The 12,578-nt window shown below is 36.2% G+C and overlaps 1 protein-coding gene across 2 annotated transcripts in view; it reads left to right on the forward strand.

Moving 5' to 3' along the window:
* Positions 1-6,624, forward strand: part of slc38a5b (solute carrier family 38 member 5b) — a 34,834-nt gene extending 28,210 nt beyond the window's left edge. The window contains exons 13-16 of one of the 2 annotated variants that reach the window (XR_828266.4): positions 116-240; positions 3,017-3,161; positions 4,417-4,551; positions 4,915-5,005. Coding sequence is in view for 1 of the 2 variants with exons in the window: in XM_010875644.3 (XP_010873946.2) it covers positions 116-240; positions 3,017-3,161; positions 4,915-5,018; positions 5,244-5,348 (479 nt within the window). In the remaining variant the exon portion in view is untranslated. Of the gene's footprint in view, positions 1-115; positions 241-3,016; positions 3,162-4,416; positions 4,552-4,914; positions 5,019-5,243 lie in introns of those variants that run through there. The other variant, XM_010875644.3, reaches the window with a different exon arrangement.
* The last annotated feature ends 5,954 nt before the right edge of the window (positions 6,625-12,578 follow it).

Here is a 12,578-nt window from a genome sequence, read left to right on the forward strand (position 1 = left end):
GGGTGTATGTTTTGAAATGGTTTTACATTTTGAAATATTCTTGTCACTCTACATAACTAATAAATGTGTGTGTCTGTGTGTACGTGCGTGCACTTGCATAAATACGTTCATATAGTGAGCACGGAATCTGAGTTACTGCACACCTACAGCAAAGTGGACCCCCTGGACACCCTGATCCTATGTGTCCGTGTGGCGGTGCTGGTGGCTGTAACCCTCACTGTCCCTGTGGTCCTCTTCCCTGTAAGAGTCTCCTCTCATTAACTCTTTTTACACACTCTAAATACTCTAGGGAAAGTGGGGTAAATTTAGCCAGATTTTACATTTAGAATCACTTGGTCAAGGAAATATATGGGGTTCAAACAAAGATGTCTATACATGCATTTTAGTCTGTTGTGTATTCTTGGAAATAATCTGAATGAATGTAAACATTACAGTTTCAGAAAGAAAACTCGCTCAACACCTAACACATACTTTTTACATAAGCCTGTCCCTGTGGTTACATCATATCCCAGAATGAATGCCTTGTATTATGCATGGGAAAAAAACTCTTGCTCAACTTACATTTTGATTATGTTATCCAACATAGCTACAGGGATGCACTTTCATCCTAGGTAAAGGACCTTGTATTAAAGGATAAACAACAAGTGATACCTAACAGAACAATATTGCATTTATTGAAGATTGTGTAGATAAGTCTCATAATTCATTTTACTTGGTGAAATTCTGTATTTTGGATGGTTTGCTACATTTTCTGCAAGTGTTTCTTTCTTCACAGAATACATAAAATGCTATCATTCAAAATGAAATTATTAATAATTTTGTATTTGGTTTCCTAAAAACAAGAAGTAGGTCAGCTATATGGCTTAATATGTTATTTAAATTTTATGTCTATATTATGAAAGATTATGTCTCTACCTACACAAAACAGAACTGCTCTTTCTCCAGTAGGGGAAGGCATTCCTGCTTCAATACCTCTCAGTCAGAGTTGACTAATCCACGAAAACACAAAGTAAATCTCTGCAAACATCAAAGCAGTTACTCAAGGTTAATGTAGATTGAGTATGCCAAACCCACTCAAGGAGCAGTCCATTTTCTACTCCTCTATATCTGACTTTTTGTCTCTGGACATTGTCCGGTCAATGGGGTGGTAGTGGCACAGACTACTCATCTCTCCAAAGTGGAGATTTTCTCTCTTCCCTCTGGCTTACTTGTCTTGTCATATTTTGAGTTTAATGCATTTATTGAACTTATTTTATGAAGCCCTTCCGTCATCAGCAGCACTTTCAGTTCATGATAGCTTAAAATGGTTGAAAACTAACAGCTCCACTCATCCACTAGGTGCCCTTGGAGACTTACTCTATTAGACGTGCAAATTGATAAGCTTATTTGCTGACAAAGGCACACCACTCATACTACTGGATGACTTGGATGCAAGCAGCACCAATTTTTCTTTTACTGTTTGCAGTTGATTCTTATGAATCAGGTAATACAGTGGATATAAAATGTCTACACACCCCTGTGAAAATGCCAGGTTTTTGTGATGTAAAACAATGTGACAAAGATTAATCATGTCAGAACATTTTCCACTTTTAATGTGACCTATAATGTGAACAATTCAATTGAAAAACAAACTGAAATCTTCGAGGGGGAAAAATGAAAAATAAAAACCTTACAATAATAATGGTTACATAAGTGTGCACACCCTCTTATAACTGGGGATGTGGCTGTGTTCAGAATTAACCAATCTTCATATGAATGGGCTATGGAGTAGGGTGGCAAGACATAAGCCTTTTCTTACAAAGAAAAACATCCAAGCCCGGCTGAAGTTTGCACCCTTAAAAAAAGTATTACTTTAAGGGTGTGCACACTTATGAAACCAGGTTTTTGTTTTTTATTTTTCCCCCTCAAATATTTCAGTTTGTTTTTCAATTGAATTATTCAGGTTATTGGTCACATTTATCTTCGTCTCATTCTTTTACAACACAAGAACCTGGCATTTTTACAGGGGTGTGTAGACTTCTTATATCCACTGTATAGGCCATTATGGGAAATGCATTACCAGAATGTACCATTTGCATCCTTTTTGCGGAGGTGGAGTGCCTTAACAAGATGTCTGTAAATATTAAACCGTTAGTGACACCAATGCATATTATACATCAATCAAAAGGGGAGAGCAAGGGGTGGGTCATCGCCATTTTCCATAGAGCCTTAGATGTAGCTGAATCCATACAGAGACGTCATTGGTGGTTGTCTTGTCACATAGACATTTGCCATCAAATAAGTAATTCCGTTAGCATCAAGAGAGTCTCTGGAACATAATAAAGTCCTTAAAATTACCAGTTGGAGCTAAGAAATACTAAAAATATTTTCTATATTTAGTAGAGTCTCTGGAACAAGGAGGTGATATTGGTTTGGCTCTAGGACACCCACAGGCTGATCTACAATGGTAAGAGTAAGAACAGTAGGCTGTGGGAAAACATCTTCCCCATACTTTGGCTAAAAAAATAGGCAAAGCAAATAAACAAAACTTAATTTCTTTCCACATTTTATGGAAAAGTTGATACATTTTGTAGAATCTACTTGTATGCACAATAACAATAAAGCCCTTCCATTATCATAGCAAATCATATCAAAAAGTACAACTCAATATCAGAATTAAAAATAGTATTTGCAAAATTCTTAAAACGATTGCATATGTTAACGTTGCACTCATGTATAGTGCCCTGATTTAAAAAAACTTCAGAAAACTTTTATTTTCAAGAGTATCTAAAATAAAACCACAGATCTCTAAAATGATTGTTGGTGCCAAGCCTGGACACAAGATTTTTTGAATGGCTGCCTACCGGTGATTTTACTCTCAAATTTGTCTTGGGTTTTACAAAGAATGGTGAAACTAACAAAAAACACCCAGTCAGTGGCAAATTCTGTGGGCAAAAAACCCCCAGACAAAAATAATTGCCATTGTTCAAGTTTATCACAGACATTTCTCAGTCCTCTTTATATGGTTCCTTGCCAGATTCGAAGAGCCATTCTACAGCTCCTGTTCCCAGAGAAACCCTTCCACTGGGCACGGCACATCTCTATTGCCCTCTGTCTCCTCATCGTGGTCAACGTGCTGGTCATCCTTGTGCCGAACATTCGAGACATCTTTGGCATCATTGGTGAGAAGTCAGCACTTTAATTCCATTAAGTATGTATTTGGACTGTGAAATTAAAACCGTTTATTTTTAATGTTATTCAACATATATAAACCCATAAATGTTTGGAAACAAAGCTATGGTATTTCACAGGAAAATATAAATATCTGGCCAGGCAAAGCAGTGATGAGTTTGGTATTGAAATGAGAATGAATGAAAATATTTTTTTTTATGTTTTGCGGTTATGTTGTTTCCACTGGTAACATAACCATTGTAAAGCTCAACAGCAACATTTAAAAAGTATTTATAAACAACAACTTTATAATGTATGGTAATTCCATCCATTCAATTTTGGAATTTTTTATGTTTTACAGTTTCACATTTTTGCACATATTTATCAAGTTTGTCTAATGTCAGATCCCTTTATGTAAAATTACCATAAAATAAAAGTTTTAAATTTGGTAGTTTCCTCATACAGGCATGAAATGTGGTCTTAAATCCAAACTGATTGAATGAAAACACAAATTCAAAGTGAATCTCTCTAAACTCACAAATCAACCAGAGATGCCATATCTCATGATCATCATCTTTATTAACACTATTAAAATATTGACAACATATTGACATATAACATTGCATATGCCCAGTGACGCCGACGGGGGGACAACCGTTAATGTTGTACCGGGCCCAGGCCTGGGTGGCCCAATTGGTTGGCTTAAATATAATTATTAATTAGTCAGTCAATGTTAGTATTCAGTACTATCGAAAGTTACACAGTTATTAAAAAGAAGAATTGCATTGATGAAGGGATTCATGTTTTTTCTCTTTGCAGTTTTTTTATACAGTATAATGATTAAACCTTTTTCTGTAAAAATGGTTTGTTCTACCAACAGCCAATCAATGATACCCTAACACCAACAGCTTATCAGGGTGATACCCTAACACCAGCGACAACGCAACTTTGTTAAAGCTTTGCTAGGTAAGATTTCTTCAGAAAAACAAAACAAAAGTTCAGTGCCAGTGGAATTTCAATTTTTTATTTTTAGAGTGCGCTGCTAATTCCCAGCCAATTCTGTTCCAGCAATCCCGTTCCAGCCAATTGCCCTCTGCAAGGCGAGCTTTCCTCCTTGGCTTATTTTGTGAACACACATTTTATCTGGATGATATTATATACAGCATAAGTATGCCATAGGGAGTGAAGTTCGCTTACCATTATGTATAAACTATAATGGCAGCTAGAGACCAGGACAACAATCAATTCCTCCCTTGTCTACTACAGCATACACTACGACAACGGCAAAGAAGCGAAAGAAGACTTAGACCAACTCTATAGCTAGCTACCAGGAACCCTAAACTTAACACTAGCAAGGCTAAGGAGAACGTCGAACTCTGAGTTAGCGCTTTTTTGGAACAGGTAATTAAAATTTTCATAGTTTTATTCGGAACGGCATTGTGCGGAACTGCTTTCTGACCGGTGAATAATTGCAAAATGCTTTTTTTACTGAAAAAATCCTACTTAGTGCAGCTTATAATTACCTGTGTTGAAAACAAAGGGATTTGAATGTGGCCTAGTTATAAATTAAAATTTTAAACAAATGTTTATGACATGATTTTTGGACAGAAATATAATTACTATAAATTTCTTTTTGACACGTGGTTTGCGTCCTAAATGTTAAATTCTGTCCCAGGCCCTGGGATTCCTGTCAGTGTCACTGCATATGCTTCATACAAGAGTACTTACCAACTAAATAACACATTGTCATTTTTGTCTGTCCAGGGGCCACCACTGCACCTAGCCTGATCTTTATCCTTCCAGGATTATTTTACATCCGGATTGTTCCCACTGAACAAGAACCAATGAAGTCAAGACCAAAGATCACAGTAAGTCTTTACATGACACTAATTTCCATGCCATGGTCAATGGATGTTTATTAATACTCTAGGCATCATATAGGATTTCCCTTTTGCTACATATTGGAGTAGGTGGGTGGTATTACAACAGGTTCTTGTTTCTTTTCTCCCAAAACCTGAGTTCTGTTGGAGATTTTTAACAACCGTGATGATTTGAATGTGAATTCCAACCACTCTTTTTCTGCCTGGTTTCAGGCTGCCTGTTTCACAGCCATGGGCTTTATCTTCATGTCTATGAGCCTGACGTTCATCATCATCGACTGGGTAACTGGGGAGAAACGAGCTGGAGGTGGCCATTAAAGCACATCGATTGACATAGGGGTCCAAACACCACACAGACGCACATCCTGTTGTCGTGCCACTTCTCAATCCTGTCTGGGTTGTGAGAAGGATCTAACATCATCGAAAGGCTGGACCCAAATCATCATGAGTACCATACCAGTGAGATGGTGAAACCATTTCACCTCTAATTCAAATCAAATGGACATGCTAGTATTCCGTAGAAGTAAGTCTTTGAGGAGCACAATGTTATCTTGTTAAAGGAATTCTAGTCAGAGATGTCACCCAGTCAGTGTCGAAGGAGCTGGCAAGGGTGTTGCCCGTGGAAACCCATATACCACTACTTGCTGCATGCGTCAAAATCCGTTAAGCTACTACCTCGTATGGAGAGCAGCTAGTGTAAAACGAAGGTGACAGAGATTTTAGATGATGTGAGGGTTTAATTTTTTCTGTGCAAAGGGAGCTGATCTCTTGAACCAAGCTTCCATCACTACTACCTGCCAAACAATTCACTCCACTGTCGTTTCTTGATCAAACATCGGCAATGGTTTTATCGTTAAGTTTTATGGAGAAGAAAATGTACTTCTAAAATAGATTACTTATGACAAACTATCTGTGAACACCTTGATTTAATTTTTATGAGCCATCCCACAAATCACCTTTTCTACATGGTTATATATATATATATATTAGACAGTATAGTGAGAGCAAAAGTCATAGGTCACCTAAGATAGAAATCTGAATTTTTGGGGTATTTATCTTTAGGAAAATGTATTTATTTGGGTGTTTTTCTGGGTAAGTGTCTATTTCCTCCAAAAAACAATGTATTGCATTACAACAAATACAAATAAACATCAATACAATAAATACTAACAACAATTTCTAAGGTCATTGATATCTTGTGAGATAGCTAGATTTAAAATCATTTGAAATGATTGAATACAGACATGTTGAAGACAGAAAACATGGATGATCCAAAAGGCTGTTTGCATCTAATCGGTGCTTCTAGAGGTTACTTCCTTGAGAGACAGAAGGAAATCTAGTGATGCCTTCTCGCATTTGGCAATGTGCCCCAAAATAAATATATGCTTCGACTTTAAGAAGTTTTACAAGAAATGATCATCTTTGATTGTCAAACATTTTATCTTTCAGCATGATAATGACATTAAACACTTTTTTTAAATGGGAGGACGTCTGCAGATGGAATCTTCACAGTTAGATTGGCCACTTAAAATTGCAAAAAAAAAAAAATTGTATTCAGTTGTTAATGTTTTCTTCAATGTCAGTATATACAGTGGATATAAGAAGTCTACACACCCCTGTTAAAATGCCAGGTTCTTGTGATGTAAAAGAGTGAGACAAAAATAAATCATGTCAGAACGTTTTCCAACTTTAATGTGACCTATAACTTGAACAATTCAATTGAAAAACAAACTGAAATATTTGAGGGGGAGAAATTTAAAACACAAGTGTGCACACCCTTAAACTAATACTTTGTTGAAGCACATTTAGATTTTATTACAGCACTCCATCTTTTTGGGTTTGAGTCTATTAGCATGGCACATTGTGACGTGACAATATTTGCCCACTCTTCTTTGCAAAAGTGCTCCAAATCTGTCAGATTGCGAGGACATCTCATGTGCACAGCCCTCTTCAAATCACCCCACAGATGTTCAATTGGATTTAGGTTTGGGCTCTGGCTGGGCCATTCCAAAATGTTAATCTTCTTCTGGTGAAGCCACGCCTGAAGGTTTTGTGCCAAAATTGCCTAGTATTTGGAACTGCTCATAATTCCCGCCACCCTGACTAAGGCCCCGGTTCCAGCTGAAGAAAAACAGCCCCAAAGCATGATGTTGCCACCATCATGCTTCACTGTGGGTATGGTGTTCTTTGGGTGATGTACAGTGTTGTTTTTGCGCCAAACATACCTTTTGGAATTATGGCCAAAAAGTTCAACCTTGCTTTCATCAGATCATAACACATTTTCCCATGTGCTTTTGGAAGACTTGTTTTTGCAAACTTCAGCCGGGCTAGGGGTTTTTTTCTTTGTAAGAAAAGGCTTCCATCTTGCCACCATACCACATGGTCCATTCATATGAAGAATACAGGAGACTGTTCTCACATGTAGCACACAGCCAGTGCTTGCCATAAATTCCTGCAGTTACTTTAATGTTGCTCTAGACCTCCTGGAAGCCACCCTGACCAGTTTTCTTCTCCTTTTCATCAATTTTGGAGGGACGTCCAGTTCTTGGTAATGTCTCTGTTGTGCCATATTTTCTCGACTTGATGATGACTGTCTTCACTGTGTTCCATGGTATATCTAATCTTTCAAAAATGAGATCCCTCTGATGCTTTGGAAGCTCTCTGCGGACCGTGGCTTTTGCTCTGAGATGCAACTAAGAAAATGTCTGGAAAGTCCTACTAGAACAGCTGAACTTCATTTGTGATTAATCAGCGTCACTTTAAATTATGGCAGGTGTGTAGTGACTTCTATTTAACGTGGGTTTGAATGTGATTGGTTAATTCTGAACACAGCCACATCCCCAGTTATTAGAGGGTGTGCACACTTATGCAACCAGGTTATTGTAAGGTTTTTATTTTTCATTTTTCCCCCTCGAAGATTTCAGTTTGTTTTTCAATTGAATTGTTCACATTATAGGTCCCAAAGTTCTGACATTATTTATCTTTGTCTCATTCTTTTATATCACAAAATCCTGGCATTTTAACAGGGGTATGTAGACTTTTTATATCCACTGTATATATATAGTTGTTTGTTCAGACAAAACACTCTCAGTTCTGATTTACTGTCTATAAAGAAATGCTACGGTGACCTAAGGCTTTTGTGTATACATTTACATACATCATACATACATACATACAGTACATTTTATACAATCATGTTCCTTGTTGCTACATTATGATATTTCTTTCTTTCTATGTATTTGCAGTCAGTCTTTGCTTTTACTATTTATGTCTTTTCCTATAGCATAATTTTTATCCCCAGTGTATAAAATGGGCTCTGGGTTAGCTTAGCCTGTGTTCACCCAATGTCATTATTCTTGTTGTTCATGTCCAATCTATAGCCTTGTGTCATCCCAATAACTCCCAACCCAATAGAGAGCGTTGAAAGTTTTTCTGCATCAAGCTGTGCTGCTTTATTACACGTTGCTATTTCAACCAGAAGGTCAAGCAAGTCAATGAGTGCAAGGGAACACTCACTCACCCAATGACCACAATTTGCTTTCCAGGTGTCCATGCCTTGAACTAATGGACAAACCCAAAATGTGACTAAAGTTACATATTTAAAGCAAATGCATTCAATGGATCTTTCGTCTATTATCCCAAAATATTCATATATTTTTGAAGCTTCTATGCAAGTGTTGATTCTGTTCTAAGCATGTGTTTATTTTCTACTCAGGTTATCCTTGAAATGGTGCTTAAGGTTAGATCAATGCTGAATTATCTGCAAAATGATTTGAAAAAAAACAATGTAACTGTATAACTCAGAACGTTTTAAATGGGTATCCCTGGGATATCAGCTGATCTAGATGAAATTGTGATTATGTTAAGGGATCTCTGTCATTTTTAGGCATAAAAGCTACGTAAAAAAATAAAACTATGCTTTATTCATTTTAGCTTATGATTTTTTTTTTCTCAAATACAATGATTTTCTTTTCTCAAATACAATGTTTCCCTAGAACCTTTAAAAATGTCATATGTTTTTTGCAGGGGAGGATTCTTTAGCAAATCAGTCATTTTAAGTTAGCGATTCCCCTTCAATTGTACCCGTGGCCCTTTATTATCAAAATATAATGTGCCAGGTTTGATGAATCTGTAAGTTACTGAAAGAAGAAACAGTATGAATTAAAGCATTCACTACTGTATACTGCTTAGGACAACAGCATCTACTAAATTACTAAACGTTTCTGCAAGTAAGCCTAGTTTTTCTAAACGTTTTGGTGAGTTCAAAAGTATTTTATTCCACCCATGAGATGAGGTTTTCAGTAACCTCATCTCATGTAGCTACAACACAGATAGACAGGGGCAACATGCTGATAATGAATGGACAGATATTGTGTTAGTTCCGGGTGTGGTAGGGTGATGTCAATGTTGTGTTGATTAGATAGCAACTGGGAGCCTGTGGTGTCTGATACTTGAGAGGTTTATGACAGTTTGCTTTGAAATGTGTAAATTCTCCATGTATCTTTCGAAGTGACTTGTTGAAGACCATGTAGAATAATGATGAAGACTTATGTTGATGGTGCATGGACATTTCCCCCAGTAAAGTTTTAATTATCATTAACAATTAAATGCAATGTTTTTTGTTCTTATGGTAATGTTATACAATGCAATTATAGTTGGTTCTCTTTTGAAGAATACTGAGATAATTGTGATCTTGTAAATATTTAGCTTTCATGTAACTTTAATGTAGGGATTGTTAGGGATTTTGGCAGAGGCCCTGTTTCTAGTTCCACAGAGTGAGATGACACTGAAACCATTTTTATTTTTCTGCTTATAGTAAGAATACATACCAACTGAAGACAAAGTCAAATCACCAGCCAGAGCATTTCATTTAAGCCCAAGCACTACCCATACTCATGACTTCAAGGTCAGTGCTAGCTCACTAAAATCTCCCTTAGCCCAGAGTTACGGCTTGTATCAGCTAATACTATCTAAGACTATAATTGTTGTTTTCAATATCACCACAATATTTAGAACAATTTAATGCAATTTAATTTCAAACACTTTCTAAGCGTGGTGTTCAAAACCCATACAGTATAACTTGTTCATATTTTTTATACTGGTGCTATGCAAATATGGGCAAATTCCAGCCAGAATTGAGCTCCAGAAATGTAAATGTATTCCCTTTGTATGCAGATATTTGTACAAATAGAGATTGTGACTTCAATCCCTAATAGCTTCACCACATTAAAATGCAACTGAACCATGAGTAATGAAAATGAAAAAAATTTGGATTGTAAATACATGCTAAAACAACAATTGTTTTATGTAAACCGTAACCTTATTGAGCCAGATCCAAACATTTTGGCCGTTAAGTTCACAGGAGGGGACATTGTCTCATTTGGTGTTTTTTATGTCCCTAGACTTGAAAAATGTAACTTATGACAGCCAATTACTGCAAACAAAAAGTTATTGCTTATCTTTGCTTATACATAAAAAATATGACATAATATTAATTAATAATAGCTATCCGTAAGATCCATTTTGGGGATTTTAAGTTTAAAACAACTTTGGGTACATTTTAGAATTGCTGAGATTAATAGCTTTAACCCTTTTAACCCTGAAATATTTTGAACTTCAAGTGGTCATGAAAATACCTTTCAAATTATATGTATATAATAGTTACATTGAAGTCCCCAGCTATAACGACTGTCAAAAATAGAGGCACCAAATTACTCAGAAGTTTTTTTTCCAAAACAGCAGCTGAACATATGTCTTCATCTCATCTGTCTTCATCTCCATTTTCTCAAGGCATATCAACATTTCAAATGGAGACTTTGGAAGCAAAAAAAAGCTAGCTAGCGGTGTTACGCTAGGGAAGACAAGTCTTCCTTTCTTTCATAAGAGAGACAAAAAGGAACCCTGGTATCACCCACCACAGTGCTATCGTGTCCTTGTAAACAGGAGTGGGACCAGCGAGGGTATTATGTTAAAAGTTAAGGTCCACCTACACTTTAACCCTGTAGCGGCTGTTTCATATAGTGCAAATCTGCATCAATCGTTTTACTGTACTACAAGGAGCCACCCCTTTTATTATGGTCATCAGCATGGCAAACTTCCACTTCTTATGGCCCTTTAGTATCTGTACACAGCATAAGTCTGAATACCAACAACATGTACATAGGAAAGGCATGAGGAAATCCTCAGTTATTTTTCTATTTACCTGCTTGCAATATTGTATGTAATGTATACTATGTATAACTGTTAAGTAAAAATATTTACACTTAATAGAGTATGTGGAGCAAGAACATTTCGGAGCCCTTGTTGGGCTGCTGAATGCTTATTTAAAAGAAGGACGATGACTGTCTTAACATTGTTATTAAAATTACTTTGTATAATGGTCTGTTTCCTAGTAAATATTTTGTTTGAAATGGCACCATTGTCAATGATGTTCAATAAAGACATGTCCTTCCTATTATCCACATTCTGTATTTAGCTTTCCAAATTATTCCTAAATTAAGTCTTCAAGATGTAGACAATATATTTTAAAGCTATTTATGTCACAATCAAGCTTTTGCAGGTTCGTCTACTGGTTCTACTGTGTGCCTCTTAATTGGTTTTGGTCCCAAGACTATTTATGGCTGGAAAAGGAAGTAGGGGACAAAATGAGATCAGTGCTGAAATTCAAATGACAAATAACTACAATGAAATATAAACAATAATATTATTTAGAAATGTAAATTATGGCCCGAGTCCGCCACCTCCTGCTGGATCAGTGTCACAACAACGATGCCAAGAAAGAAAGCTAACAGGTTCCGTAACCTTCTGAAGGCAGTCAGCCGTACCAGCCCTTCTGCTGCACAGAAATCAAATAAACCCTGTAATTTGGCTAATAAAAGTAAGATATTAGCAAAGACAAAGGTTATTAGCAACTATGGTCGGAATACTAATCCACTCTGATCAGACTAGCTTCACCCAAAAGGCACCTTTTTTTTTTTTTACCTCAAGCATGTCTACAATTACATACAGTGTAAATATTTATTCCACAAAGACATTAGCATTTTTTTGTAGTTACAGTCATGAATAAATAATAGATTCAATTGGGATTCTCTGTTTTATTAACACTGCAAACAAAAGTTTTGAAGGTGCAAAATATGTTTAAACAATAATATGACTTGTCTCTTCCTTGTCTTCCCTTACTGAACAAGAGCCAAATAGTATTATCTAGTCCAGGTTGGTTTAGGATGGGAAGGATAGTATTGCAAATGTCTAAAGCAAATATAACGAGATTACAAATCCATGCAAACTGATAGACGGAGCAGCGAGAAGGTTTAAATGGGGAATATCTCAGGCACTAAGATACATTTAGTAGAATATATATTAAATATTATTTAAAACATTAACTGTAAATGTTTACTGGTTATTATGTATATATGCTAGTACAGTAAAAATCCTACATATTGCCCCTTTAATGTAAAACAAAATGCAGTTTTACTAAAAACTTTCTGTTGTGTTTACTGGATAATTATTTACCCCCCCTTGTGTCAATACAAGTAATAAAAGTAGAAA

The sequence above is a fragment of the Esox lucius genome, chromosome 12 (genome assembly GCF_011004845.1).
Source record: "Esox lucius isolate fEsoLuc1 chromosome 12, fEsoLuc1.pri, whole genome shotgun sequence".
In the NCBI taxonomy this organism is placed as follows: Eukaryota; Metazoa; Chordata; class Actinopteri; order Esociformes; family Esocidae; genus Esox; species Esox lucius.